The 18,124-nt window shown below is 41.6% G+C and overlaps 1 protein-coding gene across 2 annotated transcripts in view; it reads left to right on the top strand.

Moving 5' to 3' along the window:
- Positions 1-8,575, top strand: part of BDNF (brain-derived neurotrophic factor) — a 37,824-nt gene extending 29,249 nt beyond the window's left edge. For both annotated transcript variants that reach the window (XM_010831789.1, XM_010831788.1), the window contains exon 2: positions 7,533-8,575. In XM_010831789.1, the coding sequence (XP_010830091.1) occupies positions 7,554-8,306 (753 nt within the window). In that variant the 5' untranslated portion in view covers positions 7,533-7,553 and the 3' untranslated portion in view covers positions 8,307-8,575. The remainder of the gene's footprint in view (positions 1-7,532) is intronic.
- Positions 8,576-18,124: the final 9,549 nt, after the last annotated feature.

Genomic DNA, 18,124 nt, shown 5'->3' with positions numbered 1-18,124 from the left:
GCCTAAAAATACATACATAGAATAAGTTAAAAGATATGTCCAGGCTTTTAACCCCTACTCCATATGTACTCCTTAATATTTATTTTCAAAGCTCTATTCAAAGCCACTAAGAATAAAATCAATTAATTAACTTGTCTCTTCCAGTGCATCATTTCTTCAGTTTCTCCTACATATGGTGATAAACTGAACTTCTCAAAGCATTCCTCCCACTCAGAAACTCTGGTTGATTCTTCCATGCTTGTTTGGCAGGTTCCAAACTCTTGAGCATCACCCTAAAAGAGCCTTTCAAAACCTGTCAGTCATTCACTCTTATTCCTCACTGTTCTAGAACTCTTCTCCCCAGAAATGTTGTTGTTGTTCAGTTGCTAAGTCATGTCCAGCTCTTTGCAGCCCCGTGAACTGCAGCACACCAGGCTTCCCTGTCCTTCACTATCTCCCTGAGTTTGTTCAAACTCAGATCCATTGAGTCAGTGATGCCAACCAACCATCTCATCCTCTGTTGCCCTCTTCTTCTCTGGCCCTCAATCTCTCCCAGCATCAGGGTCTTTTCAAATGAGTCAGCTCTTCACATCAGGTGGCCAAAGTACTGGAGCTTCAGCTTCAGTGCCAGTCCTTCCAATAAATATTCAGGGTTGATTGCCTTTAGGATTGATGTTTTGATCTCCTGGCAGTCAAAGGTACTCACAAGAGTTTTCTCCAGCACCACAGTTTGAAAGCATTAATTCTTTGGCACACAGACTTCTTTATGGTCCAATTCTCTCATCCATACATGACTACTGGAAAAACCATAGCTTTGACCACTTTGTCAGCAAAGTGATGTCTCTGCTTTTTAATACATTGTATAGGTTTGTCACAGCTTCTCTTCCAAGGAGCAAGCATCTTTTAATTTTGTGGCTGCAGTCACCACCCGCAGCGATTTTGGAGCCCAAGAAAACTGTTTCCACTGTGTTCCCATCTTTGTACCATGAAGTGATGGAACCAGATGCCATGATCTTAGTTTTTTGAATGCTGAATTTTAAGCCAGCTTTTTCACTCCTCTTGCGCCTTCATCAAGAAGCTTTTTCATTCCTCTTCACTTTCTACCATAAGGATGGTATCATCTGCATGTCTGAGGTTGTTGATATTTCTCCCTGCAATCTTGATTCCAGCTTGTGAGTCATCCAGCCCAGCATTTTGTATGAGGTACTCTGCATAAAAGTTAAATAAGCAGGGTGACAATATACAGCCTTGATGTACTCCTTTCCCGATTTTGAACCAGACTGTTGTTTCATGTCCAGTTCTAACTGTTGCTTCTTGTCCTGCATACAGATTTCTCAGGAGGCAGGTAAGAAATGTACTCCATGCCTCTAATCCAGCTGCTGTCCATCAGTGGGGTCCTTTCTGGATACATTTAAATCCTTTCTATCCTTTGATATCTTTGCTCACAAAGTATTCTTCATTCTCTAGCTAGAAGTAACCTCTTTCTCTTTATAGAATTGTACCTGTAATTTCCTGGGTCATTTCTACCTTTATATCTTAGTTACTTTACATATATGTCCTACTTCCCTCCTAGACTGTAAAGCTTGAAAACAGATCCATGTCTGATGGATGAACAACAACAGTAAGCCTAACCAATGCATGGAATGAAACTGGATACAAATTAAAGATTATTGATATTGACTTGAAAGATTTTGTTAAGGTGGCTCTTAATTGATTTGCATCATGTATGTTAGAAATTAAATATTAGTTGATAATTTTGCCAACATTACCATTATTGTTGCTTATGGAACTAACATGAGCAAGTATATCTTTAAAATGTGTTTTCTTTGTCTACATGCTCATAGACAGAACTCAAAGGGATTGGGGAACAAACAAAGCTTTGTAGTTTTCTCCCTGTATGCCCAAATTATCCATATTATTGTTTGGTTCCCCTTCTTAGCTCTGGCATGAAAACTTGGCTCCAGCATGCATAAATTTTTGCAAAGCTTTCTTTTAGAGGAGGACTGAATTGTCTGAAATTCCATCTGCTGAACTAATCAAGCCTTAAAATTGAAGGGTCTTGAAGGTCAAAATATCTTAATGGTGCTGCCTTTAGAAAGTTGGACTCCGAGATATATATAACCAGAGAAAATTGTGTCCACACTTTATAAGCTTCTTCTTTGACCACTTTTCATAGCACTGCCTCTCCTCCCTGCAGTTAAATATTTTAAATTAAAACAATATTTAGAAATGTTTTTTTCTGCCTCCTGATGGTAAAAATGTAGACAGTGAAACAGGTAACCTTTTATTAATAGCTTTATGATGTCTGATAGGTTACATGACCTCTCTGAACAGTAATTGTCTCATCTGTATAATGTGGATCATAACACCTGTTCTATCTCCTTGTGACAGTCAAATGCTGATTGTGAATGTTCCATAGTCTTTTAGACAAATAAAAGCTATTACTACAGCATGCTGTCATGGATATTCATCTGGTTGAATGTTTAAAACTTGTGAGTAAGGCTTAAAAGCAAACCTCATTTCTATTTCATTAATTTTCTTTTTAGCCCTGTGCACTATGTTTAATTTTTCAAGAATGGGGCTAAAAACAACTTGCCTAGCATTTTATAGATGTGGTTGAGTTGATTGTTGTAAGGCTTGGAACAGAATTAGCAGCAGTGAATTTTGTTGTATATAAATAGATATATAGACTAAAAATCTACTTAGTAATTTTGCACAGCCTCTTTTGTATCTTGCACAATAAAGGCTCATCTGAAGACATTGTCAGAGAAGAAAATTGTCACGGAAGCACTTACTTAACCTTTTATGATTTGCTAATATGGTATATAGAATTACTCATTAAAGAGGTAAATAGAAGAAAGGACATTAAAAGACTGAAAGTTCTAATTTTTGCTATAATTATTGTTACTGCCCCCTTTTCAAGTCTTCTCTTAGAAACAGCTATACAGGAAGTAGTGGGGGCAGTTAGTGTGTTGTAGTACTATTTGTTTTTAAAAATTATTACTCAAGTAAGATTTTATCCTATTAGAGAAACTCCATGGCTGATAATTACCATCTATCAAATACTTTAGAGCTTATAATTTGGGATTAGCACAGCCTGTACTTGACCTAATAATTTCAGTGAGTTCACTGGTATGTGCCATGTGGAAAGACTTCCTATGAAAATGATGTCAGAACTGTGTCTTCTCATGATTTAATAAAATCGTCAGTACGTTTTGACTGAGTACTACTGTATTATTCTGTATATACTATTGTATATATGTTAAGCATTATGGGGGAATCACCTGTGATTCAGTGAGCTTATCATCCAACTGAAGACTTAGCATAATTAACAAACACTGTTAACAATTAACAAGTGAGTACGGAATGAAGTACTAAATGAGACGTCAGGTGGAATTTTATTTATTTTTTTAAATTTAAATTTATTTATTTTAATTGGAAGCTAATTACTTTACAATATTGTATTGGTTTTGCCATACATCAACATGAATCCAAGAGGCAAAGAAGGTCAGTGTGTGCTGGAGCAATTAGAGAAGGTGACACATGTGATTTGATGCTTGAAGTGGGTCATGAAGAATAAGCAAGATTTAGTCAGATAGAGAAAAAAGAATTTGCCAGAAGAAAGGAACAAGTCACTTCCAGGTAATGATGTGTATGGGACTCCCAAGGACACTGGCTTGATCAGAGCAGAGGTGATGGAGCACTGAATAACATAAGAAAGTCAGCTAAGTAGGATGACGCCAGGTTTTGGAAGGTGTTGAATACCAAGTAAAAAAAGGTTGGATTTGATCTGGTGGAATAAATAGTCATTGCACGTCTTCATATAAGAGCCTAAGATGAGAGGTTAGTCAGACAGTGGTCATCAGAGTTAAGTGGAGCAGAAAGGATGTCCTGCACACTGAAGGGGATGAGAGGATTATAGTCAAAATAAGATGGTGAGGGCTGTGTGCCGAGAGAGTGGCAGTGGGATGGAGAAAATAGGATGGACAGGAGACATATTTTAGAAAAATGAGCAGGGTTTCTTCATTGACTGGATTTAAAGGCTTTGAAAGAAATACATTATCAGAATTGATTCCAAGATTTCTAACCTGCACCCTGGGTGGTCCAAAGTATCAAGAAACCATTGTCAGAAACAGAAGAGTTAGAAAGGAACATTGTTCCTACAGGAAATATTGACCTTATAAGCCAGCAGGCAGGCAGCATTGTAGAAATGTGTTGGGGGGCGGGCGGGGGGGTGCTGGGAGGGCTTTATCACCAGGTAGGTTAATTACTGAATGTCTACAGATGTTCTGCTCTAAGGAAGGCCCATGTTTGGGCTCAGGGTGAAAGCCAAATTATATTTACTCAGATGCCATTTGTTCCTCTGAAGTACTTGCTTGTGGAACTGATGAGAAAGTGATATATTGGCCACCTCATGCGAAGAGTTGACTCATTGGAAAAGACTCTGCTGCTGGGAGGGATTGGGGGCAGGAGGAGAAGGGGACAACAGAGGATGAGATGGCTGGATGGCATCACTGACTCGATGGACGTGAGTCTGGGTGAACTCCGGGAGTTGGTGATGGACAGGGAGGCCTGGCGTGCTGCGATTCATGGGGTCGCAAAGAGTCAGACACGACTGAGCAACTGAACTGAACTACTTTTATAAGCAAAAAGTTTTTAATAAAAAGAGACAAATGAGACAAGTGAAAAGCAGTAACTTTACAGTGTCAGCTTCTTTAAGCTAAGTATAGAAAAAAGGATCATTTAAAGACTCAGTATGATAGTGATAATAAAATAATTTTCCACCTGTATAGTTTAAGATATCTCAATACCTTGGGCCATTTTAAGCAGCGAGTGTGGGCACTTAGTAAACACGAAACTTACCCATTTTGTTAATTCTAAGATGCACATTTTCTTACTCATTTCTTTAAACATCCCTGAATTGGGTCATGTCTTACAGTTAATGTCATTTTATTGTCATGGGCTGTGCAGCAGTTGCAACATAGTTGTCATTGCCTTAACCAAGTTATTTTGCTTAATTTTCTTTTTTACATTTGTACAAAAGTTATCTATGATAAAATATGTCCAAGTAAGTCTAAAAGAGCTCTTTTCCATTCTAAGTGGTAATGAAAGCGATAGTTTATCTGGCTGCATTTTTTTGTATTCTAGTGGTACCTAAAATGATATGCTTTATGAGGATGGCAGCTTAGATTTCAGGGAATATGGTATTAAAAGATAGCTCAGGGACTTTCTGGTGGTCCAGTGGTGAAGACTCTACACTCTCATTTCAGGTGACCCAGGTTTGATCCCTGGCCAGAGAACTAGATCCCATAAGCTGCAACTTTGACCTGGCACAGCCAAAATACAATTTTTTTAAAAAAGGTAGCTCATCACAGCAAATCTCAGCCAGTATGATATAGAGGGCAGGAGTAAAATATTCTAAATTTGTCTTTTTTTTCAGTGACCTGCATTTGAGGTGCCCCTCGGGTTGCTTTAATTTGGACAGGGAATGCTAGGAGAAAGGGTTTTCATTCAGTGTGTAAATACCGCCTGCCAGGAGTAGAAATCTCCTTGGAGGATCCAGTTCTTTGATGGTGTAGAATCCAGAATCTTTCCAGAAGTTCAGGTATTAGCAGAATGGATATCTGTGTTTTTTTTCAAACCTTTGTGTCTGTGCTAATCTGAGACTGTGCACTCCAAGGAGCTCCAAGCATGCTTGCTGTTTGCACAAAGCAGGATTGAATCTGCAAGGAAATTGGTTGGTGTCTGGGGACAATAATTAAGCTTCATAGTAGTAGAAACTGTGATTTCAATAAAAGTGGAGGACAGACACCTTGGTTCCTTATGCCCAGAGTTTCAGCTCTTTCCGCAGTATGACCTACTGACTGGAGGTAGGTTACCTTCCCTGGCAAGTGACACTTCATGGGCAGACAGGCAGTCCCCTTTCCTACTGATTGACAATATAACAGCTATGGCACATGAGTGTCTTTTTGTAAGTCCTTGCTCCAGAACTGAGGAGTAGGAGTAAGTTAGAGTGTCCAGGTGGGGGGCGGGGAGGATGCTTCTCGTTACTACTCAGGGACGCGATGCCTCAGGTAAGTGACTCTGATGTCCTCCACCACCCGATGGTAACCTTGTGTCTGTAGGTATGTCCTCACTTCACTTGTTCGCTCATTCTAATTGGCTTCCCAGAGCATGCTTGCAGAGAGAGAGTCAAATTTAGAGTATAGCTACCCTCTGGCAAACAGGAAAAGATTAATTTTGTGGTGTGCTCTTAAGGGACTTCCCAGAAAACTTCAAAAGCCCAGAAAGAACCACCAGCTGCCTGTACCAAAATGTATACAGTGCTACTCAGCCTTTTAAAGGTACGATCAGCTTAGGGCTTGCACGCACCCACACGTGCACACCGGCCACATTCCAGTAAAAAGAGGCTACGCTCTCCTAGATGGGTCTGCATATGCGCCAGAAAAGCTGAGGGGCAAGGGGCCAGGGGAGCTGACATACACATGGATGTGCATATGGCAGGCACTGGAAATTGCCTTCCAAGCTTTTCGACGCCTCCTTCTTCAGCTCTCTCTTAAGCAGACACGTTCCTTTCATGATATCAGCCCCAGGCATAGACACGTCATTAAAATTAACATGTAGAAAATGACTTCTGTTTGGGAATAAGCAAAACTTATATTCATTACGGCCACCCAAAGTGTAGTAAGAAAAATAAGTAGAAAGACACTGGAGCTTGACTTGGGAGCCCTGAGTTCTAACAGAAACTTTCTTCATGATGGGAGGCAAGTCCTCCGTGGCCTTTGGTTTTTTATCAGTAAAACTGGATGGCTTGATGAAATGATCTTTCTCTGTTCTGGGGGGTTTTTTTTGGCCATGCCACACAGCTTTGGGGACCTCGGTTTCCTGACCAGGGACTAAACCCAGGCCACAGCAGTGAAAGTGCCAAGTCCTAACTCTAGACCACCAAAGAAGTGCCTCCTTTCTTCTAATGTATTATCTCCGTGGGAGGAAAGAGAGTCAATGGGAAGCCTCCTTGTAGCTCCCTGACTCGTTTTCTCGTTCGTGCCTGGATGGTCTGTAGGTAGAAAGGCCCACCCCCCACAGGCACTCCTGGTCCCATCACACATTCCTGCCTTAGAGCCATGCTGCCAAGTTGAGGGGGGAAAATTACTATTACCCGTGCAGTTGTTGCTTGGTAACATTTTTGATGTGTTTCTTGTGACAGCCTGAGCAGAGATCATTAAAAATTAAACTTACAAAGCTGCTCAAGTGGGAGGAAGAAAGCACACTCGAAGCCATAGTTCTTTTTCACTTGCTCAGGAGCCATCTAATCTAGGGTTTACATGCTCAACCTTGGGACCAGGGCTGCACAGCTCTGGTTTATATTAAAGCCTATTGGGCACACTACTGACATTAACCCGTGCCTGGTGCAGCTGCAAGTTTATCACCAATACAGCAGAAACCTTGACCTTGCAGAATGGCCTGGAATTACAATCAGATGGCTGCCCTGCCTCCCAGCAAAAGAAAGCCCTAAACCGTCTTTGTGTCCTGTTTCTGCTCTCTCCCCACAGTTCCACCAGGTGAGAAGAGTGATGACCATCCTTTTCCTTACTATGGTTATTTCATACTTCGGTTGCATGAAGGCTGCCCCCATGAAAGAAGCCAACCTCCGAGCCCAAGGCAGCTTGGCCTACCCAGGTGTGCGGACCCATGGGACTCTGGAGAGCATGAATGGGCCCAAGGTGGGTTCAAGAGGCCTGACGTCCTCGTCGTCGTTGGCTGACACTTTTGAACACGTGATCGAAGAGCTGTTGGACGAGGACCAGAAAGTTCGGCCCAGCGAGGAAAACAATAAAGACGCGGACATGTACACGTCCCGGGTGATGCTCAGCAGTCAAGTGCCTTTGGAGCCCCCTCTCCTCTTCCTGCTCGAGGAATACAAAAATTACCTGGATGCCGCAAACATGTCCATGAGGGTCCGGCGCCACTCGGACCCCGCCCGCCGCGGGGAGCTGAGCGTGTGTGACAGCATCAGCGAGTGGGTGACCGCAGCGGATAAAAAGACTGCAGTGGACATGTCGGGCGGGACGGTCACGGTCCTTGAAAAAGTCCCCGTCTCGAAAGGCCAGCTGAAGCAGTACTTCTACGAGACCAAGTGCAATCCCATGGGTTACACGAAGGAGGGCTGCAGGGGCATAGACAAGAGGCATTGGAACTCCCAGTGCCGAACTACCCAGTCGTACGTGCGGGCCCTCACCATGGATAGCAAAAAGCGTATTGGCTGGCGGTTCATACGGATAGACACTTCTTGTGTATGTACACTGACCATTAAGAGGGGAAGATAGTGGCTTTATGTTGTATAGATTATATTGAGACAAAAATGATCTATTTGTATATATACATAACAGGGTAAATTATTCAGTTAAGAAAAAAAAATAATTTTATGAACTGCATGTATAAATGAAGTTTATACAGTACAGTGGTTCTACAATCTATTTATTGGACATTTCCATGACCAGAAGGGAAACAGTCATTTTTTGCGCACAACTTTAAAAAGTCTGCTTTACATTCCTCAATGTTGTGGTTTGTTGCCGTTGCCAAGAATTGAAAAACGTAAAAAAAAAAAAAAGTTTAAAAAATACTACTAATAAATTGCATGCTGCTTTAATTGTGAATTGATAACAAACTGTCCTCTTTCAGAAAACAGACAAAAAAAGAAAGAAAAAGTCTAACAAAAATTTGAACCAAAACATTCCGTTTACATTTTAGACAGTAAGTATCTTCGTTCTTGTTAGTACTCTATCTGTTTTACTGCTTTTAACTTCTGATAGCGTTGGAATTAAAACAATGTCAAGGTGCTGTTGTCATCGCTTTACTGGCTTAGGGGATGGGGGATGGGAGGGGTATATTTTTGTTTGTTTTGTGTTTTTTTTTTGTTTGTTTTGTTTTGTTTTTTAGTTCCCACAGGGTGTAGGGATGGGGAAAGAATTCCTTCCATCTATATTCTGGTTGATAAAAGATTCATTTGTCAAAGATTCATTTGCAGAGATGTTGGCAGTATCAATCAGATGACTGGAAAGTGAATAAAATTATGACAAACAAATGAAGTGCTCACTCCACTCCCATGGCGCACCACTTAGGCGCCCACTCACCCTCTGGGCCTTGGTCGGTGGGTGGGGGTGGGGAGGGCATCTTCTTTGGTCAGAAAGATCTTCATTTACTCTGAGCACATTCTTTCCCCCCCACCCACTCTGGTCCCCTCCTTGTTTTGTTTCCTCTTAAGGGAGAAAAACCAATCGCAAGCCCTGAAGTAGTTTACCACTGCTGCAAATGAGTAGACAGGTTTGTCACACCATGGCACTCAGAAGCCTAGAGAATAGTGATTTCTTTCTTTTCTTTTCTTTCTTTCTTCTTCTTTTTGTTTAGAGGAGAGAAAAACAACAAAAAATAACTCGAAGATGAAGATTCTTTTAGATGAGGGGTAAACATTTGGGTCAATCATTATAAGGATTAAAAAAAAATCATGGTAAAGTTTAAAACTGCCTTGGAAGCCAAAGGAGAGTTCTATACAGACCCAGAAACACCTAGATAGAGCAGGAGTCCACACTGCCAGTGAAATGAGACTAAACAGCCATCTGGAGGCTGTGTGGAGCAGATGTATCCTGTCCAGGTGGTGCAGGAGAAATTTCTGAGTGGTCATGCTGAGGCCTAGGTGGGGGTGGGGAAGGGTACTTGAGACATTCCAGAAGGGAGACCTCTAAAGGACTCATCAGGGGTGGCTCTGGCATGACACGTGTCAAGTTGCTTGGACCTCAAGCTTTAAGTGCCTACATTATCTAACAGTGCTAAGAGGTTCTCGCTGGAGGATCCCGCTCAAGCTGATTATACCCTCTGCCCCTGAATAATTTTGCGTAAAGCTGGATTAGCCCGGAGCATTTTTGGAACCACATGGGTGGCATTGTGATCATGAAATGGATTCAATGAAATGGGAGATGTTTGCTACATGAACATTGATTGCTTTGAAATTAGACATGAGGAAACCAGGGTTTTGTTTTTTGAGAACTCCGGTAAAGGGGAAGGAAAAACAGGAAAAGGTCCCCCCAAAACTCAGGTTGGATGACCACAGTTACCAATAGAAAATCTTGTCCAGGGACAAGACTTTGGAACAGTGTCTGCCCATCCAAGATACCAAAGGCTTAAAGGCACCTTGCTCGGTGGGAGAGACCAGGACAAGCTGACAAAATGTTGCTCCCTGGTGAAATGATGCTCCCCGCCTCCTGACCACCCTGTCTGTTCGTGGAGAGGGTCCCTACCTTCCCTCTGCCATCTTGGGTTAGGAGAAATCGAGTTGGGAGCTGGAATAGTGGTCCTGGGCAAAAGGGATCCCAGTGAAAATTAGTGCTAAGGTGCATTTAGCCCATCGTGTAAACTTGAAAATCTCCTGGGCCAGTTCTGGAGTATCAGAAAGCCTCAAGAAATTTGCTGCATCTTAGGGTAAGAGATAAACAAAAGAGGCTGTCTACCATGACCCAGGGAATGAAGATACCATCAGCAAATAATGTGTAACTTGTTCAGTCTTTCATTTAGAACAAGCCTATATTTTATGGTACCATCCGAATACCTGTCTTTAAAAGAAGGGATAACTTTATGTAGTATAGTTATGTTTTGTGCTGTTTGAAATTATTCTCTTTGTAATTATTTTTAACATGTAATGAATTCTCGGAATATCTGCTGTCAGTTTTTCCCAGCCTCCTTTTGAGGGGCAAAATTCTAAAACCAGAAAAAAGTCCCCATCACAGTTTCAAAGAGTATTGCAAAGGCCAAATCTGTGGCCGAGTAGGAGACGTTTCAGCAACCATGTGGTCAGTGGCAGTCTCTTACTCAACAACCTACATCACAGTCACATGCTTGGTGGTTTACATTGACCTAAGGTTGATTTTGTTCAAATCTTTCTCTGTTGCTGTTCATTTGTGTTCCGTTTTGTTTGGTTTTGTTTTTTTTTTAAAGTCTTGCTGTGGTCTCTTTGTGGCAGAAGTGTTTCATGCATGGCAGCAAGCCTGTTGCTTTTTTTATGGTGATTCCCATTGACAATGTAAGTAAATGTCTGTGGCCTTGTTCTCTCTATGGTAAAGATATTATTCACCATGTAAAACAAACCAACAAAAAAATATTTATTGTATTTTAGTATATTTATATAATTATGTTCTTGAAAAAAATTGGCATTAAAACTTAATCGCATCAGAAGCCTATTGTAAATACAAGTTCTATTTAAGTGTACTAATTAACATATAATATATGTTTTAAATATAGAATTTTTAATGTTTTTAAATATATTTTCAAAGTACATAAAATCTGGGGGTTCTGGGTTTTTTTCTCTTCACTGTGAAACAAACATGAAAACGTGTTTTGTTAAATACGTGTGTTCCTTGCTTTAAGATCAACCTGACCAGTTTCAGCAATTGCACAGCCCTCCAGAAAGGTTGCTTATTTCAAAGCATGGGAGGCCAATCCTGCAGTCTGCAAGCTTTCAAGAAGCTCTAGGATTGGGCCTGTCTTCCACAGTTGAAGACGGGGGAGTGTCATTTTCTAGGACACTTGAAAGTTTTCCCCTTTGAAGTGATATACTTTCATCAAATACCAAGCCATGTATCCTAGCAACACCAGGATCCATGAATCAGGGCTGGCTGGCTCTATTTGATTATAAAATAACTGTTTAAAAAAATCAAAGTAGGTTTACTTAGGGATAATGAGGATAAATTGGCCCAAATTTAGAAAGTCAATGACTGAAAAAAAACATAGAAATTCAATATTTAGAGGCAGGTCATGTACCCTTGGTTTAGAAATGGTGCCATTTGCATTATGTGCTCACATCAACTGCACTGATTTAATTTTTCTACGTGGAACATGCAGATTTTATATCACAGTACCCACAGTCTAACAGATTGCTAGGATTTCTAAAAAGATTTTGCCTCATTCATGGCTGCCAAGCCACTGGGTAATTTAGTTAAAGTGTTTAAAGTTATCACTAAATCTTAGGGAAATAAATGGAAGGATTTTACATGAGAGAAAGGGCCATTAAGGGAAAAAAGCATCTGTTCCTACTCTTTAGACTCCCCGTTTGAACACTGGCAACCCACCCCAGAACGTGGTGAACTATATCTGTGCAATGTATCATTTCTATTTCAAACATATACACACATGGTTTCCTCTTGTATTGTCTTATAAATAAGGATCAAGGAAGTCATAACAAACAGACCTGTGGATTTGGAAGAGCAGATCCAAAGATAGAATTCCTCAATCCTAAACAGTCCAGTGAGTTTGCAAAATACTCTAAATTCTAGAAGTCCCAACAGCCAATGAAGCCAGGAGCCCAGCCATGGAATTAGAAGTTTGGGAAACTTTGAATCTTGAGTGAAAAGACATGAGAATTCAATGTGACATTCAAACTCCTTAAAGGAGTTTGGTAAACATGATGGGAAGTTTTCATCAGAAGAAGAGGTCCAAGGAACAAACAAACAACAAAAGATGGAGACATCAAAAGTATCCAACTTGAACATAACAGGAGTAGTCAATAGGTACTCAAGTCACTGGGTAAGAAGGTAAACCTCCTTCATCACAAAGATGCCTGGAAATAACCCAGACCATTGCTGTTGTTTATCACCTTATTGATAAGCCTCTTTGGTCATAAGCAGTGTCCATGAAGTCTTTTTTATTAGCTATACTGATTCTGAATACTGAATTCTGTCACAGTTCTGAGTGAGAATCTGAATTCTTAGAATGGATCAGTGTTAAGTTTTCCCTGGTTCAGTGGTTATTAAACTCTGGATAAAATGTCAACACCTTATGAACTGTAACAGAAGCCTTCATGCCTGGCCTCAGCTCAGCCAGTACCCCAGCAGCATTAGGGCTTAGGCTTAATTAAAACATATATGTCTTCTCCATGTTCATCAAGCCTGTCCTGTAAGTCAGCTAAAGTGGAGGTGGCTGCATGTTTTGGTAAGCCATGGTTAAATAAAGGAAGTTGATAACTCGGATAAGAAGCAACTTACGTACATAATGTAGGTAGATAAATTATTTAGCTTGGAAACAGTGATCCACAGATTTGCGCTAACCTTAAAATGTTGAACAGCAAAATTAGTGATGGAATCTGGGCTTTTTCTTTTTTAAGCTGTGGGTTGTTTTAACTTGTTTTAAAGATTAGGTGGTTGGTTTTGGGGGAGAAATAATTGGGAAACTGACTGCTGTTGGTTACAATAAGCTAACTGGTGACTGGGGCTATGAACTCCCCACCTAAGAACCAAACTCTGGTTAGAGTAGATGCAGCCATTCCAAACCAGCCAGCCTTTATGTACATTTCAGCTAATAAATATCTGACCCACACCTCTATCCCTTGTTCCTTCAGTTCTAGCCACTGTTTAACTTGCACAGGGTATGTGGTGTGGTGGGAGAGGAAGGAGGCAACCTCCTTGCTTTTTGATTTGTGAGTAGATGCAGTAAATTGCCTGAAGAATGTATTTAAATATTACAAAAGTATGTGGTTTTACCCATGATGTTCCTCATTAAGAAAAAAAGCCATTTATGTGGCTCTATAGGATTTCCATAGGCCTTTACCTCAATCCCTCTAATTATTTGCTAGGCACAAAATCCTAGATCAGGACCTGTGCGACCTGACATGTGCTTTTCTGATAAACAATCCTGTGTGCTTAGTAATGTCAGTAGCATAGACTTGTAAAAGCTGGTCTTCCAGTTCATTAAGTCTTATCCCACCCATCACACACATGCAAAATAAACAAATAGGACCTTTGCATTCATTGTATATTTAACTGTGAGCTGCTGATTTTTGTATCTGGCAAAACAAAGGTACTTTTCCTATGCAAAAATAAGCCCTTCCGTCCTAAAACACCGCAAACAACACTGTAGTTAATGACAGGGTATTAATAATCATAAGCCTGTAAGTGACAAGAAAAAAATGTTGGTTGAAAGACTGAGCTTGGGGTACATGTTCTGCATTTAGAAATCATCACCAGGATGCTTCTGCAGCATCGCATTGTGGTGCTGTATGCTGTTCAGATGTTTCCTTAGGAACCAGGAGCTGGTCTGCCTAGAATGGCTGAACTCAGGGGAAATATTTTTGTCCAGCTTAAGTGCTCACATTTTGGAAAAATCCATATCACATACCGAGGTACACAGTCAAATTAATTTAGTCTACAGTCTCCATTGAGCCTTAACATTAAAACATAATCACAATAGTTTCTAAACTCTAATTTGGTGCTTAGTGTCAGGGGAAAAGCGAAAGACACAAAACGAAATAAAAATCCTCAGACAGTAAAGAGTCCGCCTGCAATGCAGGAGACCCAAATTTGATCCCCGGGTTGGGGACATCCCCTGGAGAAGGGCATGGCAACACATTCCAGTATTCTTGCTTGGAGAGTCCCATGGACAGAGGAGTCTGGCGGGCTCCTCTGTCCCAGAGTTGGACACTACTCCGTGACGAACATCGGACCTTCTTCAAAAAGTACCGAGCTGTGTTTACTTGGAGATCGTTCTACCTGTTGTAAAGTCACTCGGTCGCCCCACTCTCTGCGATCCTACCTGTATGTGCCTCTCATTCAACTAAGCAATGGTTCTCAAGGTGCGCTCTCCAATCAGCAGCAGCAGCACCCCCAGAGACTTGTTAGACATGCACGTTCTCAGGCCCGACCCTAGACTTACTGAATCAGATGCTCTGGGGGCAGGGCCAGAAATCAGAGTTTTTAACAAGCTCTCCAGGCAATGCTCATGAATCCCTTGCCTGAAGGGAGTAAACAGCCTGCTTCATATGCTAGACAATAGGAAGACTCCACAGCCCAAGAAGTTGGAACTGTGAGTTTCAATCCCAGCCACACCTCGACCTCTTTCCAGGGCCCTGAAAACATCACTCAAACCATCTAGACTGTCGTTTCCTAAAAAACACCAGAGCAATGGCTGCTCCCAGGTGGAGCAGTGTTCAGTGGTGGGAGACGGTAATGTTAATTTTAAAATCGAGCACGAAAAAAGTGCTGGGAAAGCTCACTGCAGTTGACAGTCAATATTTTTTTTTCCCAAAGCTATAGCAATAGTGGATTCAGGACCCAGAGCATGTAGTCGTTTGTAACACATTTGGAGTGACTGTGAGAAATGAGAAGCAACATACAGCAAATTAATAAGAAAAAGATTATTCCATCTGGGGAGCTGGTCTCTGCATCTGCCAACACAGCCCTCTCTTTGCGAAACAGAGCTATATTGGTCACAAATTAAATAAGCTTTCTGAATTAATCAGCTATTAACGTCCAGCTGAAGAGTCCTAGGTTCACCCCTCCAGAATGACCAGATTGCAAATGCAAAGGGCTTCTCCAGTCTCCGTGGCAAACCTTTTCCTAATTGTAGGAACTATTTCTGGAAAGGAGGACAGGAGAATAATGTGTTCTCACCCTCACCCCATCTGTGTGTGTGTGTCTGTGTGTGCATATTCCTGCACATTTAAGACACTGCAAACTGCATTTGAAGAGTCTCCATTTATGGGCTGGGGTGGAGGGTGTACACCTATGTTACCTATTTATTAAACCACATGGAAACCTGAGCGCTGACAAGCCTACCTTAGGAGCCAGGAATCCTGGTAGTCCAGTCTTTAACTAGAATGGCCAAAGCCATTTCTGATTTCTGAAACTTCAAGCCCTCATCTGTTGCAGGAAGAGGCTGAATTGGATGGTCTTGGAGGTAACTTCCACGCTGAGTCTATCATTCTGACCTGGGTTCCATCCCTGGGTCAGAAAGATCCCCTGAAGAAGGAAATGGCAACCCACTGCAGTATTCTTGCCTGGAGAATCCCATGGACAGAGGAACCTGGCAGGCTACAGCCTATGGGGTTGCAAGTGTTGGACACAACTGAATGACTAAGTGCACAGTGCAGCATTTATCATGAGATTGAAATCAGGAGGCCCTGTCAAAAGGAGAGTTGAGGAAGCGGGGGAGATGCCCCAGGAAGTTTTCCCTTCACACATAACTATGAAAATGTTACCAACTCTGACGACTGGGCAGGAAATTCCTTGGCAAAGGTACCCATATATTCTTCAAGGTGCAAACATTTTCTGCCTGGCTCTAAACTTGCTTTTGAAGCCAGACAATGATATGTGCCTATGTCGTATGTCACTCTGTGATGGAAACGGTTCCTGGGAAAGAGAGATCTGGTGTGTTTTGCTGAGTTATGGTCAGGAAACCCCGGATCAAACTGCAGGATTTGCATCCTGTGAAGTCAGGATGCAAGAACCTCCAAAACAGAAGAGACTTGCCTTTTGATTCCTTTGGGTTTATAACTTCACCAAGGTCATGCAGCTCTCAACATGCTTCTCCCCGCAGCACTCTAGGTATAGCCTCTTTCTGGAGACAATGACAGTGAAAATAAGGGTGTCACGTGATAAATCATGGCAACACCACACCCAATAGACTTGTTAACAGCAAACTTTTAGGGAAGGTCAGTCTGAAAAGAACTTTGGCCCGCTTAGGAGAAAAACCTCTCTAGGTAGGAGAGAGTCTGGAATTCCTCGTCTAGTCTCCCAACTTTGGCTTATTCCTGGCCCAGAACCCTTTGGGCCTGAATCTCTGAAAACATAAATTTTCTTTCTAGTTCCATGTATGTCTGCTCCCAGTTCATGCTGATTTTCCCTTCTTGGTGACCTCAGGACACTATTTATTCTGGGATCCAACTTATCACCCCCATCAGAGCACAGGACCATGGATTTTGAAACCTGAGGGCAGGGTTCTGAATTTTAGCTCTGATACTAGAGCTGTGTGTCTGTGGGCAAGTTACTTAACTTCTCTGTGTCCCAATTTCCTTGCTTGGAAAGGATAGGTAAAAAATACTATCACTTACCTCATAGTATTTTGTGAAAATCAAATAGGTCAATACACATGAAACCCTTAAGAAAAATTATGGACCCATGGAAAAGTCTCAAACTCTATTGACTGTGGATAAGCTGTGCTCATCTAGAGCAGATATTAGAGACTGTTCTCTAATATTCTCTGACCCCTAGAGGGTATCCTATTTCATCTGTGTTTCATTAGCATCTAAGACTACTTTGTCTTTTCTGGAAGACTCAGGAAGGCAACTCTAGTGTAGCCCCTTGCAATATTCCTTGACAGTTAAACTGTGACCAATACTCACACTTAGGCAAATGGAGAAGGAGATCTACTACAGTCAAAGATATCTTTCTAGACTGTATGTTAGAAATTATCTTTTAAGTGTCCATCCCAATTGAATGGAAAAAATGGAAGCCAGGGTAAAATGGATGAACTCACAGAGTCATCCTTGGAAAGAGATACAAGGCACCAGAGCCACACTTATAAAAATAGTCATGTCCCATGAGGAAGATCCCACCTCATCGTTGAGCTGCAGGTCATCCAGCCCTTCACACAGTAAGAATGATTTGTGCTGACTGCAAGCAGGCAGCATGCAAGGCACCTGGTGAAGACGTGCTCACTTAATCCTCCTAAGAGTCCATAGACTAGATAGTTGGATTAGGTCTCCCATTTTAGAGATGAAAACACAGGGTAGAGAGTTCACTGAAGTTGCCAAAGGTCACTAGTGAGTAGCTGAGCAGGGTCTGGGATCCAGACAGTCTTGGTCTGGAGCCAGTCTGTTAATCCCTGTAGAATTTAATAGAAGCCGTGTAAGGGCTAGTAAAGTAATGCTCAAAATTCTCCAAGCCAGGCTTTAGCAATACATGAACCGTGAACTTCCAGATGTTTAAGCTGGTTTTAGAAAAGGCAGAGGAACCAGAGATCAAATTGCCAACATCTGCTGGATCATCGAAAAAGCAAGAGAGTTCCAGAAAAACATCTATTTCTGCTTTATTGACTATGCCAAAGCCTTTGACTGTGTGGATCACAATCAACTGTGGAAAATTCTTCAAGAGATGGGAATACCAGCCCACCTGACCTGCCTCTTGAGAAACCTATATGCAGGTCAGGAAGCAACAGTTAGAACTGGACATGGAACAACAGACCATTTCCAAATAGGAAAAGGAGTACGTCAAGGCTGTATATTGTCACCCTGCTTATTTAACTTATATGCAGAGTACATCATGAGAAACACTGGGCTGGAAGATGCACAAGCTGGCATCAAGATTGCCAGGAGAAATATCAATAA

This window comes from Bison bison, unplaced genomic scaffold, assembly GCF_000754665.1.
Source record: "Bison bison bison isolate TAMUID 2011002044 unplaced genomic scaffold, Bison_UMD1.0 scf7180017864531, whole genome shotgun sequence".
Classification (NCBI taxonomy): Eukaryota; Metazoa; Chordata; class Mammalia; order Artiodactyla; family Bovidae; genus Bison; species Bison bison.
This window is presented reverse-complemented; position numbering and strand designations above follow the sequence as displayed.